This window comes from Bubalus kerabau, chromosome 9 (genome assembly GCF_029407905.1).
Source record: "Bubalus kerabau isolate K-KA32 ecotype Philippines breed swamp buffalo chromosome 9, PCC_UOA_SB_1v2, whole genome shotgun sequence".
NCBI classification, from domain to species: domain Eukaryota; kingdom Metazoa; phylum Chordata; class Mammalia; order Artiodactyla; family Bovidae; genus Bubalus; species Bubalus kerabau.
The window spans coordinates 36224517-36241774 of NC_073632.1; the positions used below are offsets into that span (position 1 = coordinate 36224517).

Below are 17258 nucleotides of genomic sequence, written 5' to 3' on the forward strand. Positions count from 1 at the left end.
GCACAGACGTTGAATCTGACTATAGCTCTTGCTGTGCTGACTCTCAGCACTTAAAAAGTCCTAATTGGGGCCATGAGTCATGGGAAGCTCCCAAATATGTACAAGCTCCCAAGCATGTTTTTTCCTCCAGTGATGACTTATTACTATTAAATGACTCCGTAAAGTGTGTAAATTAGTAAATAGCAAGATACTAGGCTTATCCTTGAGGTGGTTTTTTTCAATCTTTTGGAAATAATATGAGTTCTCCAGTTCTTCATGTGCTGAAGGCCTAGCCTGTGCTTCTTGCCAGCGAAACTGGAATCACAATAATCAAGGGCTAAGTTACCATTCTGTGTTAAGCAATATGCTGGCGGTAACTAGTTTTCTCTGTGAAGAACACTTTACATGCTGCTGGCAATAGGGCAGAATTAGGACTGATTCTACCTGATATACACATTTCCAAGTGTTGCCCTCTCTCCAACCCATATTAACTATCTCTATGGAGTTAAAAAGAAAATGTTGTTCAAGATAAGGTAGCAGCAAGGCTGACTCACCAGGAGCAAGTCAAGAAGCCTGCATCAGGAAAAACATATTCATGTAAAAAAATCAGTTTTTTATTCACTCCAGAGGCAAAACCCAAACTGTGAATTCAATTTGGTTAGGATGGCCTGCTGCTTGGAAAAGTGACCCTATTTTAGGGGGTCATCATCCATCAATTTAGGTGCCTTTAGACACAGTCAGAAATTATTATGAAGAATGAAGGAGGAGAAGGGGATGACAGAGGATGCGATGGCTAGATGGTATCACCAACTCAATGGACATGAGTTTAAGTAAACTCCAGGAGTTGGTGATGGACAGGGAGGCCTGGTGTGCTGCAGTCCATGGGGTCGCAAAGAGTTGGACACGACTGAGCAACTGAATTGAACTAAACTGAGAGCTCTAGACCGGAGAAGGCAATGGCACCCCACTCCAGTACTCTTGCCTGGAAAATCACATGGACGGAGGAGCCTGGTAGGCTGCAGTCCATGGGGTCGCTAAGAGTCAGACACGACTGAGTGACTTCACTTTCACTTTTCACTTTCATGCACTGGAGAAGGAAATGGCAACCCATTCCAGTGTTCTTGCTTTGAGAACGCCAGGGACGGGTGGGCTGCCGTCTCTGGGGTCGCACAGAGTCGGACACAACTGAAGCGACTTAGCAGCAGCAGCAGAGAGCTCTAGATAATTTTAGTTATTTGACTTAAAGAGAACTAACATCCTGGCCTAATGAATGACAAAGATAAAATTAGTTATTTTATGATATTTTCATTGGTAAAAGTTACAAAAATTTAACTGCTGCAAAATTCTAAAATGCACGTTGAACACACTAAGAATAAATATTGAATAACATCACTTAAGAATTAATTTGCAAATCTTTTTAAGAATTTAAATTTTATTCCAAAAATATTATATATAAAGTAGCAGACAGCATAGAGTAGAAGAAGGACATCCTAAAAGCTAAAAAGAAATTTTCAATATTAGGTTTATAACATGCCACTAAATAATAATTGATTTTCTATTTCATAATCTGCAACCAGGTAAATGTCATTCACTGGAAGACGCACCATTCCTATGTCAATTCCACATGATGGCCTCTCCACAAAAAAAGAGTAACAAAAATCCAAATTAAGTCTAAAGAAGTAATTCAAAACAGTGATTCCACATCTTAGGCATGAAAATACATATTGATTGACTGGCTTTCCAACAGTTGTCGGACCACATGAAGATATTGCTAATCATCCCCCAAATTCACCAGGTTAAACGTAATAATGAAGCAAACATTTAGCTAATTAACAACTATACACAGAAAAAGAAAGGGAAACAAAAACCTAAATAGCTAATAATTAAAATCCAGATTTCGTTCTGATGAGCAAGATAAAAATCTCAGCTCATCATCCACTTAACGTTTAGACATAGTGAAGGCTTTGCCAAGTACCACAAAATTCCCATCATTGAAAGGCCCACATCTTCTAGCTTTTCTTCTATGATCCTTTATCTTGTTAGTGTTTCAGTGTTTGTGCTTAAAAACTGTTTTTTAATTATTATTATTATTTAAGTAAGACATCCTGTTACTCTACTAGAGATAAGCCAAACATGGGAGACTGAGAAACTCGGCAATCTGTAAATCATTACCTGAAGGCCTTCAATAGCCAAGCGCAGCATGCTTGGTGTCAGTTTAGAAGCTTGCTTGAAGGTGAAGTTACTCCAGTCTATGATCAAAACAAATCCATTCACCTGAAGCTCAGGATCTTCAATCATGGCTTCTAAAGAAAGTAAGATGGCACGCAAAATATCCACCAGCGTGTACCTATCAGCAACAGAAAAGTACTGCATTAAATCTGACAACCACCATTTGTAGAAACTATGGAATGTCTTTAGCATACTAAAAATTGCCTTTAAAATACCTCAGAAAGCTTAAGGAAAATATTTTGTTTACAAATCTTCTAAGATGAAGTTTACTTTATTCACTATACTCAGGGGACATATTAGAACTTAACATGCATTCTACCAAAACAAATCCCAATGCTTTTGAAAATTCTACAGTTTGTTTCATATTTTATAATCATTTCTTTTCCTTACAGGCCTTCTTATAACCTTACAAAATCTCATTTTCAGCAAATGCACTATTCCCTAAAAACTAGGCGTGGTACTTTTAAATAGTTCAGGAATGCTTTTAAAAGTACTGACATTTCATATTTTCACATGTGGGAAATTTGAGAATGAGATTTGAAGGAGTTTCATCAATAAACAACACCATGTGTAAACAGTTGTGGTTGAAAGTGTCAACCGATTTTAATTACTTGGACTGAGTTTATATCATAAAGATAAAAGAAAAGAAAAAAGGAAAGGCGGGATGGATAGAAAGAAAGGAAAATCAGTCAAATCAATGAAAATAAAAGGGAAAATGTATCTGCCTATTATTACACAGGCCACCCACACTCAGGAGTTGAATCTTTATCTTTTTCTACCTTGCAGCTTGGCACAGTCCCTGACACACTGTAAAAATCCAATAAATGCTCTTCCTTTCTTGTAAAACAGAGCTTGAGTGCAAAGACACTAATTGTACACAAAGGCACTGTCTCAACAAAGGCAGTGGAAGTAAGAAGAAAAGAAGCCAAATTTGAGAAGTATGTTTGAAGTAAACTTGTTAAAATTTAATACTTAATTAGATGTGGGGGCTAAGATTGAGGGAAAAGTAAAAGATGACACGCAGATTCTAGCTTCAGATCCTTGCTCTTGACAGTACCAGTAAGCTATCTAAAGTAAATGGTACTTTCATCAAAATCATAAATGCAAAAAAAAGGATGCAGTTAAGGATGGCTGGAAATGTAGAATTTGGAATAGAATAGATTGTACTTGAGAAACGGGTAGTATACCCAGGAAGATATATCAAGTAAACATCTGAGAAAGTAAATTTCAAACTCAGGAGAAAGCTCAATATTGAAAATTCCAGAACCAAGAGCATATCAATCCCATGTTCATAGAAGTGAAGGAGGTAATGCAATCAGAGCTGAGAGGAAAACGAGGTAATTGTTCTAAGAGGGAATCCCCGCATTTCAAGAGAAATTAGTACATTTATGGAAGATATTAACAATTTTCCTTTTTTAGCACCCTGCTTTCAAGTTTACTTTTTTGCTCATTCAGGCGCAGGTGTCCAGGAAAAACTAGAGAAAGAGATCCTGATATCAGGGGAGAGGTGGGATGGGGAGGGTGGTGGATTAGGAGTTGAAATCATTGGGATTTAGAGGAAGTGATGGGCTCACCAGGAAGACGTCTAAGACAATGAGCACATGTGAGGGAGTAGTTCTATTTTTACTTCTAAAAACATTTGGAGGAGAAGGGAGAAAGCGTAGTAGTTCAGAAAGGAAGGAAAAATTAACAGTGAAACCTCAGGCAATTTCTCACTTTTTCTGGGCCTCATTTCCTCATCTGTAATATCAGTAGTTTGGAATAGAATCTCTTTAGGGTCCCAGCATTAATCAAGCAAAGGGCCTGGTGTCAGAAGACTTCAAGATGGAATCTCTTCATTGTTCCTCATTAGCTGTGTGGCCCTGGACAAGTCAATGATTTATCATTCTGAGGCTGAGTTCCTTAAATGAGAGTGTCTATGACTATCTCACAGCAACTCACTGGCAGTGGCCAGGTGAGAGGAGGGGGAATGGGAAGGGAAGTCAAAGATATGATTCATGTGAGAGCATGTGAGTAATGCTAAGTATACAGTGTGTTCAAGAAGGGTTTGCTGGAATGCACACACAGCACACTCTTCACTATAGTGGTCACCACACTCACAGTGCACTAGGCAGGGTGTAATCAGAACTAAAGAATATTTGTTTGTAAATTTTACTTAAAAAGTAAAGACAATCTTTAGAGAGCTTACTGCTACTGTTAAAGGCAAAGATCAAGAGACTATTTTTAAATCTCTGGAAAGTATCACATCAGATCAGATCAGTTGCTCAGTTGTGTCCGACTCTTTGCGACCCCATGAATTGCAGCACGCCAGGCCTCCCTGTCCATCACCATCTCCTGGAGTTCACTGAGACTCACGTCCATCGAGTCAGTGATGCCATCCAGCCATCTCATCCTCTGTTGTCCCCTTCTCCTCTTGCCCCCAATCCCTCCCAGGATCACAGTCTTTTCCAATGAGTCAACTCTTCGCATGAGGTGGCCAAAGTACTGGAGTTTCAGCTTTTAGCATCATTCCTTCCAAAGAAATCTCAGGGCTGATCTCCTTCAGAATGGACTGGTTGGATCTCCTTGCAGTCTAAGGGACTCTCAAGAGTATACAGGCTATGTATTTCATGCATTGGTGAAGGCAATGGCAACCCACTCCAGCACTCTTGCCTGGAAAATCCCATGGACAGAGGAGCCTGGTAGGCTGCAGTCCATGAGGTCGCTAGGAGTCGGACACGACTGAGCGACTTCACTTTCGCTTTTTACTTTCATGCATTGGAGAAGGAAATGGCAACCCACTCCAGTGTTCTTGCCTGGAGAATCCCAGGGACGGGGGAGCCTGGTGGGCTTCCGTCTCTGGGGTCGCACAGAGTCGGACACGACTGAAGCAACTTAGCAGTAGCAAGGATATGGCATTCCCCAAATACTATGTAAGTCTATAAGATAAAACTTTTTGTAGAGCTCTGCCACTTATCTGTCTTTAAAACTGTAAAATATGAATGACTGAACACCTTTATCAGTCACTTCATGGCCGGCTCATCTCCTTTTTAAATATAATGGCCTAACACAGTACTGTGACCAGAACCCCTATGAACTTACACAGACTGAAAAGTTTGGAGCAGAAAGACTGTATTTCTGGTTAAAATTTAAAGTGAAAAGTGTTAGTTGCTCAGTCATGTCTGACTCTATGCAACCTCACAGACTTTAGCCCACCAGGTTCCTCTGTCCCTGAAATTCTCTAGGCAAGAATACTAGAGTGGGTTGCCATTCCCTTCTCCAGGAGATCTTCCCAACCCAGGGACTAAACCTGTGTCTCGTGTAATGCAGGCACATTCTTTACCATCTGAGCCACCGAGGAAGCTCGGTTAAAACTTAGAGCCCCCTCTAAAAAAATACTCACTTTAATTTTTGAAATTCATAATAATAATGGCTGAAAAAATTAAAAATTAGAACAATCCAACTTAGAACTTCCTCCCATTATGATCATTCTTAGATTTTCCTGTAAGAATACCAAATAGCATTAAGTAAAACTTGAATTTGAAATCAGCTTTGAAAGAATGATGCACTGTATAGAATAAGAATAAACCATGACACCAGTAAAGGCTGAAAATAAGAGGCAATTTATTTTAAATAACACATTTTAAGTATGGTTTTCCAAAACTGTGTCAAAGCAAGAGAAAAACTTACATGCATATCATTATTCCAAAGGAAATAAGGTAAATCCCAGGATCATCAATACAGTAAATTTAACCAATTTTTTTTAATTTAATATCTTCTTCCAAAAAGAGAATTAAATGACCTTTATATAAATTATATTAATATGTGTGTGTGTGTGTGCGCATGTGCCCTCAATCACACAGTCATGTCCAACTCTTTGCGACCCCATGGACCTTAGCCCTCCAGGCTCTTCTGTTCATGAGATTTTTCAGGCAAGTATATTGGAGTGGGTTGCCATTTCCTCCTCCAGAGGATCTTCCCAACTCAGGGATCAAATCCTCATCTCTTGCATCTACTGCATTGGCAGGTGGATTCTTTTCTGACCTGCCCTTTGAATGCAGTTAGCTTGGGGTGTTTTTATATTTCTTTTATTAGAAGTATACGTTATATACTATACATTTAATAGAAGAAATATAAAAAACACTCTAGCTATTAATAACGGCATTCAAAGGGCAGGTCAAAACCACTCTTGATGTTCCAATCCTTTGTTGTCAAACATGTCACATTACTACCATTAGCAGCTCAGCAGGTTATTCCTAAGCAGAACATTATTACATGCCAAAGTCCATAAAATATCTTCTGAAGAAATGGAGTATTTTATGAATTTTCTGTTTTCATGAATCTGACTTTCATTATCCTTGTTAAAACTATTTTCTAACTGCTGTACTTCACAAATTAGATGTTACTACAGTAAGTATTTCTAAAGCTCATGTTTGAGGCTTACACCCCAATTATAGTAGATCCACCATTGCTATTCTTCCTTTCTATGTTGAAAGAAAGCCATAAACAATAAACCAACATGTTAATGGAGCTCTTGACTCCTAACTGAGCTTCCCAAAGCAGCATCGGGTAAAGTCTGCATCCGAAATTGACTTGGAGATGATGAAATAATGACACCAGTAAGGGATTTTACAACTTGGGACTATGTAAACCATTGCTCTTAAATCAAAGTTGCTACAATATGTAAAAAAAAAAAAGAAAAATTGTCCTTTTTTTTTAACTATCTGGGTGATCAAGAGCAGGGAAGCCTCTTCTGCCTGTGACCTTGCAAGGTTTTGGGGAGTTGGCTGGCCTGTGCTTCTCTCCTGGGGTTCACAAGGTCTCATCCCCTACTAGAGCTGACCATGAGTGCAAAGAGCAACACAAATCACAAACAGGTCATTTCCTTCCTACTCTCCAGCCCTTTCTTTAGCCTGACATGGAAAAACTGGCATCTTGGCATCACATTGAGCAGCACAACAGCAAGCAGCTTGCCTTGGTCATTAAATCAATCAGCCATTATTAAATTCTTCATTAAGGCTGCCCCCAACCCTCAGATTCATTAAGCCACATTTCCCAATGTCTAAAGCACTTGTGTTAGAAAGGTGCTACAGGGAGAGACAAAGGAGCAGAATTACCTTCATTAATGCCTTGGGGTATCATTGGTGCTAAAGTTGATGAATCCATCAAGGTGCTTTATATTACTGAGTGGTAATAATAATATCTCTATCTGTGTAACCATTTAAGATTTCCAAAGCAATTTCAAAAGCATTATCTTAATCTCAAAATAAGCCCAAAGTCTCTGTGCATGGCTTAGCTCCTATTATTTTGAAGATAAAGACACAGAGGAGGTCTCAGAGAATTTAGTTTTTCTGAAATCACTGTAAGAGTAAAACTGGAAGCCTAGATGAGAAGCTAGGTTTTTCTGACACCACAGAGCTCTCCACTCCTTACGGTGCCAAGACCTAGAACAGAGTTTGATGAATAGCTGTTCTGTGTTTTTATGTGTCAGTGGCATAATGTACATCAGAAGGATCAGAAAGTCGATACCAACATGGCACCAGGACAGGTATCAGGGCAGCTCCAGCCTGGTCCCAGCAAGGGGCTTTGGCGGAAGGAAAACATCAAGACATCTTGAGTCAGAATGGGAAGACGCTAAGTCTACAAACCTTTGAGGCAATATGAAATCCCAAATCATCACATCATCACTAGGCATATGAAGCTGTCTCAGCCTTGCTGAGTGTTTTCCAGAATTTTACTGCTATGGAAACATAGGTGAGTGAGAACAAGAAAATAATTGGAAATGAAACATCCAGAGGAAAAATGTCTTTATTTGGGAAAAAAAAAAAAGTTTAAAAATGTGCACCTACTACCACCAAAATGAAATAAAACAGAATGAAGTCGTGTTGGAAAAAAAATACAAACATTGGAAAGGCAACTCTTCCTCAGGGCAGAATACTCTGTTTACTTAGCTGCTTAGTACAGTCTTTGGCTTAAGAATATTTATTCTACCAACTTAACTTTCTGTGCCTAATTGTCTACATTCTGATGTTTAATCAAGATTTTCTAAACCATAGATGGATTTTTTTAATTATCAGAGCTTGCTTTTTTTGATATATTTGTTTTTTTTCCCAGATTTATGTTGGTTCACTATCTGTACACACAAAATAAGTTTGACCAATTCACTTACTCATTGTACAGTTCTGGGTGAAATACTTAGCTGCTCTGTGCCTCGGTTTCCTTATCAGCAAAATGTGGATATTAACAGGGTCTATCTCATGATTGTGAAGAAGATTTAATAAATGAATGTTTATAAAGTGCTTAGAATAGTGCCTGGCACATATAAAATATATATGTGTATATAAAATATATCACATGCATATATATATGTGTCTGTATATATATATAAAATATTGTATATAATATAAAACATGACATATGCTACAATATAGCATACTGTATAAAAGTGTTTTAAAATGGATGGATTAATTAAAATGAAAAAGTAAAAGGTTGAATTACATTGCCCAAACAAGTGGTATTCTTTCCACACAACACAGAGCAGGCTGCTACCACCTCTGCCCAGACTTCTCAGCACTAGCAAGCTGTATCCTCATTAAACACTCACTATCTCTCTGATAGTCATTTAGCTTTTCATGTTTTTCTTCCCAGAGAGGCTGTAAGTTCCTTGATGGTAGGACAAATGTGTTATGTGTCTTTTTTTTTGCCCCTAGCACCTATTAAAATTCTAAGTATGTAGCAAATGCTGGGGAAAAGTGTACTTTTTAAAACTCTGATTTGAATTAAGTACTATTCACTCAGTTTACTTGATGTAAAGATCCAGCCAACGTACAAGGACATCTTTTCCCTCACATCAAGAGCGCCACTGACTACGTTAATAACTATATTAACTATGTTAATATATACACACACATATATACCCGCCTTCAGTGGTGTAAAAGAGCTCAATCTTTTTCTCAGAATGGAGGAAATATAGTAATTTATTAAGGATAATTTGTTAATTTACTAACTGTTGGCTCATGTTTTAAAGTATCTTTAAAGATTTCTTTTGAAGCATCCATTCAGAGCACAATAGTAACACCAAATCCATTGCTTCTTTTCAACTTTGTTTAAAGGTGCATATTTGAAACATGAAAATGGCCTGGTTTGGGCCAGACCCAATCAAGGTCCTAGTGAAGTTTGGCGCTCCTGGTCATTGCTGTTATTTCAGGATTATTTCTCTAATTACTGCATAACTGTCCTAGTTTTTAGAGACTGTCCTATTTTGTTCAGAGATTTGTTCCAGTATTTGATAACATTTCTCAGGACAATAATTTTTCTCTTTCATTTTTCATGGTATGAACCAAGGGCATATTTTGAAATAAGCTGCAGTTCCCAGAATATTTGTTTAAAGAGCATCCCTATAAGGAAACAATACAGAAGCTCTGCTGAGACAGAAACCTCACGGAATCCATACTTGCCATTTCTAGGATTGACCTAATCTTAAAATCAGGCTTCCCAGGTGGCTCAGTGGTAAAAAAAATCCACTTGCCAATACAGGAGATGCAGGAGATGTGGATTCAAATCCCTGGGTTGAGAAGATTCCCTGGAACAGGAAATGGAAAATCACTCCAGTGTTCCTGCCTGGAGTATCCAATGAACAGAGGAGCCTGGTGGGTCACAACCCATGGGTTTACAAAAGAGTCACGCACAACTGAGTTACTGAGCACAATCTTAAAATCAACTGTAATACAGCACAGCAGTGCCTCTAGGATTTTGAAGTTAAGGAATCCTGACCCTACCATGAAACAAAAAGTTGAGAAATATTTAAATACTTTAGTAAACAGAGCCAGGAAGACTTGAAAAATCAGTCCAAAAAATTAAACCTCTTTTTTGGCTTGCTTTTTGCAAATTACCAAGTAAAAGTGTTTCTCTGTAATTATCTAGTTAATTGCTCTTGTCTATTTTAATCTATTTCTAGTTATTTTATTTTATTTTATTGCACTTTTACAGAATAGTAAAGCTTTGGTGGCTGAGAATAAAACAAATATGTATAGTCTATGGCTATTTTTTTAAAAAATTAAAGCTACCATCATCATAATCTTCTTTCATTTTGAAGGTTGGCCAAATAATTTTCTTTGGGATTCCATGGACTGTAGCCCACCAGGCTCCTCTGTCCATGGGGATTCTCCAGGCAAGAATACTAGAGTGGGCTGCCACGCCCTCCTCCAGGGGATCTTCCCAATGCAGGAATCGAACCCAGGTCTCCTGCATTGCAGAGAGATTCTTTACTGTCTGAGACACCAGGGAAGCCAAATAAATTACAATATAATCGTAATTCAAACTAAAGCTTCAAACAGCTGGCCATTTGTGTATTTTCTTTTGTATGAAAAAGCCATATTGTGGGAACAAACAGAATGACAATAGCACATTTTTCAGGCAAATTCCAGGACAGGTTAGAGGATCTTAGCATGGTCTCACCAATCAGTCTTCCAGCCCTTTCAAACTTTCAGTACTAAAAGTGATAATCAATGTCCATTATGACAAGCCAAACATGCTGCAAGACGGTCAGTGCTTTCTGAATTGCCGCTATATTAGAATCATTAACTTCACTGTACTTAATTGTTTTCTAGTGGTTGTTAATCTGATTCCAAATCAATGGTCATCTGTTGGATTAAATATGGCATCACCAACTCAATGGACATAAGTTTGAGCAAACTCAGGGAGAGAGTGAAGGACAGGGAAGCCTGGTGCACTGCAGTTCATGGGGTTGGAATGAGTCAGACATGACTTAGCAACTAAACCACAGCAACAAACGTGACATACCACTTGCAGGCTAACTGACAAATTACAGGCCAATTATCAGAATATATGTTATTATCAGAATATTATGTTTTGGGTGAGACAATTTACTCATGAACTTTCCCAATCACTACATGCCAGTGAATTTCAAGCTCTCAGATACCTGCTCGCACGCTCTAGGGTCTAGAGTACAATCTACTTTCATTCCAAACTTCCTTTCTTAAGGTAGTGTAATCTGCTCTAGCTTCTTGGTACATTATCATCACATTCTGTTGATGAAATCAGGTGGGAAATGCGAAGGTATTGCTGAGTCGTGAAGCAGGGTACCGTCACTCAGGAAAGCAAGACACCATGTAATGCATGGAGGACTACCGCATCATCATGCTGCAGGGAATCAGTTCAATGGGTTTTAATCTTGTGGAATCTACTTTTGCTTTCAGAAATTATGTTGGACAATTTGAAAGAAAGAAGATAAGATTATGTGAATCTTTTCCAAGGATAGCCTGCTCAATAAATGTAATAAATCATCTGAACCTGTTCTATGTTTTTTTAAAAAGAACCACAAACCACACTGAAAGTCATTTTGACATTTCAGCATTTTGATTATTTTTTTATTTTTATTAGGTGGGCACACTGTAAATATTATACCTTCGTCTTACCGACGATTCCTTATTTCTTGTAAAGGCTTTGGAAATGGTCCAGTTATTTGCAATAACCTGAAACTGACCTGCACTATATTGCAGAAGGAAGAGACACTATTTTATTTATAGTCACCATCTCACATGTATTTACTGTCTCCAGTCTCCTGAGAAGCACCGAAAACTGTCCTAAAAATTTAATATAGGAGAAAGTATATATCAGATAACTTCCTACTTAGAAACCTTTTTTTAAAAAAAATGCATAATTCAATTCAACTCAACAAACATTTGCTGAACATTAACTCTAGTTTAGGTGCTGTTATAATACAAAGCTTAGTTTTGTTTTTGCTTTTTGTTATACAGATCAATTATTTCATGGGTCTTTACAAAGTTTTTCAAAATTCACAAAGAATATTTTGCTTATCCCCTTTGAGAAGTTGGAAATAAAAGGGGAGGGTGCATTTTCTTCTACCTCATTTCTAGAATTTCCCTATGTAACCCTGATCAATTCCCACCTATTCTTTCTTTAAAACAATTCTGTTTCTTCTAAAACTGTTTTTTTTTTTTCTTAAGTTACCGAAAGCCAGACAACTCACTGAACAACTCAAGGAAGATGGCTAGAATTATGTTGAGATGTGCTGTCTTCTCCAGGGACCCAGGTTGTTTGGGCTGGAGGGATCAGAGCAGGAAGGGGAGAACACCTGACTCACAGAACAGGGGAGGGATGGGGAGCAAGAGACTCCGGCACATGGCATATCCAGCTAACAGAACAATCACAAGGTAAACATCGAGGGAAGGTGGCAGAAACTTCTGTCAGAGTCAGGTCAGATAAGCCCTGAAGATGTATGGTGGAGGAAGGAAGAGGATCCAGGCAGAAGGCAGGAAAAGGGCTGGTGACACCCTGGTACTGTCAGAAAGGCAGCTGTCCTGCTGGTTTCAGAGCAGGGCAGAGACAGTCTTTATGCACATGTCCCCATGATAAAGCTTCACAGAAGATACTATGAGGATGGAGCTGTTTATCCACTGCTGCTGCTAAGTCACTTCAGTCATGTCCAACTCTCTGTGACCCTTTGTATGTAGCCCTCCAGGCTCCTCTGTCCATGGGATTCTCTAGGCAACAATACTGGAGTGAATTGCCATGCCTTCCTCCAGGGGATCTTCCTGACCCAGGGATTGAACCCATGTCTCTTATGTCTTCTGCATTGGCAGGTAGGTTCTTTACCACTAGCTCCATATATACATATACTTAGATCTGGGATGGGGGTGGCAGGAGGCAAGGAGAAGGAAGGGGAACTTTTTTAAAAGAATATAGGAAGAGGAAACTCAACTGAATTTTAGACAAGCTCTAAATACCGTGTATACATTTTGATCTTGAAGTACTATTACTTGATCATACCTATTCATTTAAACATTAGAAATAGAATTCACAATTATTAGTCTATAGATCCTGTAAGGTATTTGTACAGGACATAGCTTTTCATTTTAATGTCCCATATACATTAATGTCACATATGTTGATTTAAAGAAATAATTCTATATATCAATTAATAAGTCCCCTCCCATTGTAGATTTCTAGGGAGATATATTTGATTACTAGCAACTTATACTTTATATGAAAGCATGAGATAGACAACTAAAACACAGTTTCATTAGTAAATCCAGAATAATCACCTTCTCATATAGGTGAGAACTACAAGTGATTTTCAACTTAATTAGGTTTATAAATCAATGTGAATATTAGATCACTTATAAAAATAAAGGAAAATAGGTCTGATGTAGATTTATGTCTCTAAGGGCTATCTGCCTCCCTAAGGATATCTTTAACAGACTCTGACACATATTTAAACATACCATTTCCACAGCTCCCACTCCATGGTAGCTCAATAAACTAAGTTCCTGCCTAACTGACATATGAAATATTAGATTCTTTCTTGAATAAATTTCTTCAACTTTGATCTACACAATAACTGGTTTGCATAAATCTTCAATGTACTCCTTAGATGAAATAAAAACTTTTTAAAGAGAAATTGTGGTCAAAGATGGCATTTCATGAGACTTTCAACTTTGCTACCTGATAAAAAGCAGAGTAAAATCTCTATAAATAACCAAAGTAACAAACAGAAAGAGAACTTCATTTCACCTCAACAGCTAACTCCTTCAATGAGTGTCTTAGCTTTATGATTCTTCAGGTTGTAATTTATCTTTTTATTTACCTAAAAAGGAGTTAGAGTAGTTCTCAACCTAAAATTAAAGAGAATAGGAGACCAATCGAAGAGTTAAACACCTGTTCAAAATATTAATTTGCATTGTAAGATCCCAAGACTCTGAGAAGCCATAGGAGATCTATAAGATCTATAAGGTTTCCCAGTAACTATAAAGTCTTTTAAAATTGCTTCAGAGATGGTTTAAACTAACCAGATGCATCAAAAATCACGGTTCACAGAACTAAAAATACACTGGCGTTTTAACAACAGGCTTCCTGTTATTCATAATTCTGGTAACATTTTTAAGTTTCATGAAATTTATTTAACTTTGAACTTAATTGAAACTACCTTCCAACAAGAGTCTTTTATAATTTCTTATATCTTTCAATCTAAGAAAATAATTCCCCCGATTGAGGAAGGAGAAGTCATTGTCTGTTATTTTCTATTGTCATGTAGATGAAACAAGAATATTAGTTCTCCTCTATTAAAAAGACAGAGAGCTCAAAAAAGTCTACCAACTGACAGATCTGAATATTTTTCACTTCCTTCCAAAAGATGAAAAATCACATCAGACAGGAAACACATTCTTTAGATTAGTGACAGGTGTAGAACAACCACACCAGTCAGCCTTCATATTCGGTGTCGGCAGTACGCACAGCAACAGAGGGGACAACTCTTCCTCTTTATTGAAGTGACACACGTCATATTACTCCTTCATCTACACATCACCAAGCAGAAAAGTTCCCAAGCAATAAAGCTACTTGATATTGGTTGAATGCCAGGCTCTTCTTTTTTAAAAAAATAAAATTGCAGTGCTAGAGAGAGAGAGAGATGCAAAGGAGGAGGAGGACATGGAGGGGAAGGAGGGTGGTGATGATGAATCTAGCTTAAGAATTTCTTTAGGGAAAAAAAAACAAACCAAGAATTTCTTTAGGGAGGAAAGAGGGAAAGTTGTCTCTATTCTCAAACTCATTTCTCCACAAAACAGTAAACTTATTCAGGAGCTGAAAAATGTAGCAGCTTTATTTAGAAGCCAAATGATTTAGATTACACAGCACAATAATAAGGTTCAGGATATACTTAAATCTCCAGTAGAAAAAGGGTGCTAGTGAAGTAAGAGTTTCAACTGTAAAAATAAAAAGCCCCCACCACCCCTCAAGGCAGCCACCAAAAACTCTCGCCTTAGCTCAGGTTTCTCTTTTTCTCAAGAGCCAAATAAACAGTACCCTCAAAGCAGTAAAACGGTGACACGGCTCAGGATACATTCTGGAAAATGGGAGAGTAAAAGAAGACCCAGCACAAGACTGCACTTAGGACTTACCTGCTCTGATCCCAGTTGGCCGCGAAAAGGACTAGAATCTTCCTGCCATAGTGGTCCAGATTGGCCAGGCCCCCAGGGAAACCATCCTTCAGTGCCTGCTTGATGCCAGGGTCGGTGGCCTTGAAGCTTTTGAACATGTCCAGGTTCTGCTGCCGGTACTCAAAGTATTGGGCCAGGAGGCGGAAGGCCTCAAAGTGATGAAACTTCCTAGCCCGCAAGAAGCGTAAGATGAAGGCATCATCTGTGCGGAGAAAGCCAATGTCCGGCCTAGTGATGACCATGTCCCTCACCTCCTGGATGTCCTGGTGCAGTGTGTCCGGATTCTCGTTGAGCTCCAGGCGGGCTTTCTCCAGGGTCTCAGGAGAGAGACCCGCTTGTAAATGAGTCATTGTCCTGCGTGTTCCTGAGCCTTGCCTCTCTCTTGCTGACTGTCCCACCACCAAGCTGGCCCTGGCCACCACCACACTCCAGCCTCCAGACCTCCCTTCTGCCTGCTTCCTCTTCTTTACAGGAAATGATTTGTCTTGGTGTCCAATCAACTACCCTGTTGCTCCTGCTTTCCTGCACCTTTTCTCTGAAAGATAGGAACTTCTTTCCCCACCCCTCCTTAAAAACAACGTCCTGCTCTGGTTCCCTCTTCCTTTTCCTCCAAAGGGATGCGGCCCTCCGGTGGCCCAGGACCCCTCTTCTTGTCCTCTCTCTCTCCTAACAAAACACCCCTAATTGCACCCAGCACAGGGGGTGCTGATCTTGGTACCGTCCTCTTCTCTTCCGAGATGGAACAAAAACAACCCCCACGCACATCTCAGCCCCAGCACTCTGATGCTTCTGCGGTCCCTACTGAACGATGCTCCTGCCAGGGATAACGATGGAAATTCTGATTAATAATAAGGTGGCTCTTCAGCGCGCTGAGCTCGGGGCGGGGGAGAGTGAGTGTCTTTGCCAGAAGGAAAAAAGAGAGAAAGAGAAAGAGAGGGGAACGAAGCTTATTTCTCCTACTTATTCAGAGATGCTATTTCCAAGACATTTGTGGGATTCCGTTGAAAACGATTAGGATCCAATTAGGTGGCGACTGCAGAGAGCGCACCTTCCCTCTTCCCCTCCTGGAAACACCGTGATCTCTTAAGACACCAGAAGGGTTTTTGGTGGCGTTAGCACCCGCGTGGGCTCCCCCCCAACCCCACCCCCACCAACTTCTGCCTGCCTCTAGCCCTTTATTTCAACGGACTTGGTGCGGAGGGGGGCGGGTGGGGGGAGGGATATCTCTCCGGAAAGGTACATTTCAAAAGCGAGGCTGGGGGGAAGAGAGAGTGGGAAAGAGGAGTGGAAGATAAAATTAAAATATCTCTACCGTTTCTACAATGCCCCAAAGCATGAGAGAAGAAAGAGCAGCCGGCTCCTACCAGCAAACCCGGAGGCGGGGACGCTAAGCAATGCGGCACTCCCTGGCATCCATCAGCCGCGGCTTCGGAGGCGGCGGCGGCGGCGGCGATCGCAGCATCAACTCCTCTCGGTGGGATGGAGCGAGCAGAGAAGAGGGACGGCAGCGGGGACCCGGGCAGAAGACGCACTGGGGAGCAGCCCTGACCACATCGTCGGCAAGCAGCCGCTTCCTCTCCCCGCGGGAGCGGTGGGGGGAGGGGGGTTGGGGGGAGACCAGAGCTAGGGTCACCGCTGTCCCGGGTCCTCGCCCGGCCCTGCCATTCTCGCCTGCCGGAGAAGAGAAGGAAGGGAGCAAGAATCGAACGCCTGGATGGAGGAGGCCACGCGGGCAGCCGCCGCCTTTGTGAGCTCGGAGCCGCTGGGGCCGAGGGCGCGGCTGCTGCGGGCCCCGGGCCCTCACCCTGTGCGCGCCCGGGCGGCCGAAGTCAGACGCGCCCCTCCGAGCTGCCGCCGCGGCCGCTGCTGCTGCTGCTGCGGCTCCGGCTGCCGCTGCTAAAAGAGGACTCGGCTCAGCCCAACTCCTCTCTAATTATCCCAGCACAGATCTCGCTGCGACGTAAGCACTCACTCAGCTCGCGCACGCACTCCGCTCCTCTCGCCCTGACTCGCTTGGATAGGACCGCAATTTCCGTGGCATTCAAATATCCCGAGCCCCAAGTTTAGCCCGCTCCTGGTCCCCCAGCTCCC

General features: G+C 40.5%; 1 protein-coding gene across 1 annotated transcript in view; it reads right to left on the reverse strand.

The window, feature by feature from the left end:
• Positions 1-15517, reverse strand: part of CLVS2 (clavesin 2) — a 78173-nt gene extending 62656 nt beyond the window's left edge. The window contains exons 1-2 of the mRNA XM_055535022.1: positions 15129-15517; positions 2152-2326 (exon numbers count right to left, since the gene is read on the reverse strand). Coding sequence (XP_055390997.1) covers positions 2152-2326; positions 15129-15517 — 564 coding nt within the window. The remainder of the gene's footprint in view (positions 1-2151; positions 2327-15128) is intronic.
• Between the last annotated feature and the right edge of the window lie 1741 nt (positions 15518-17258).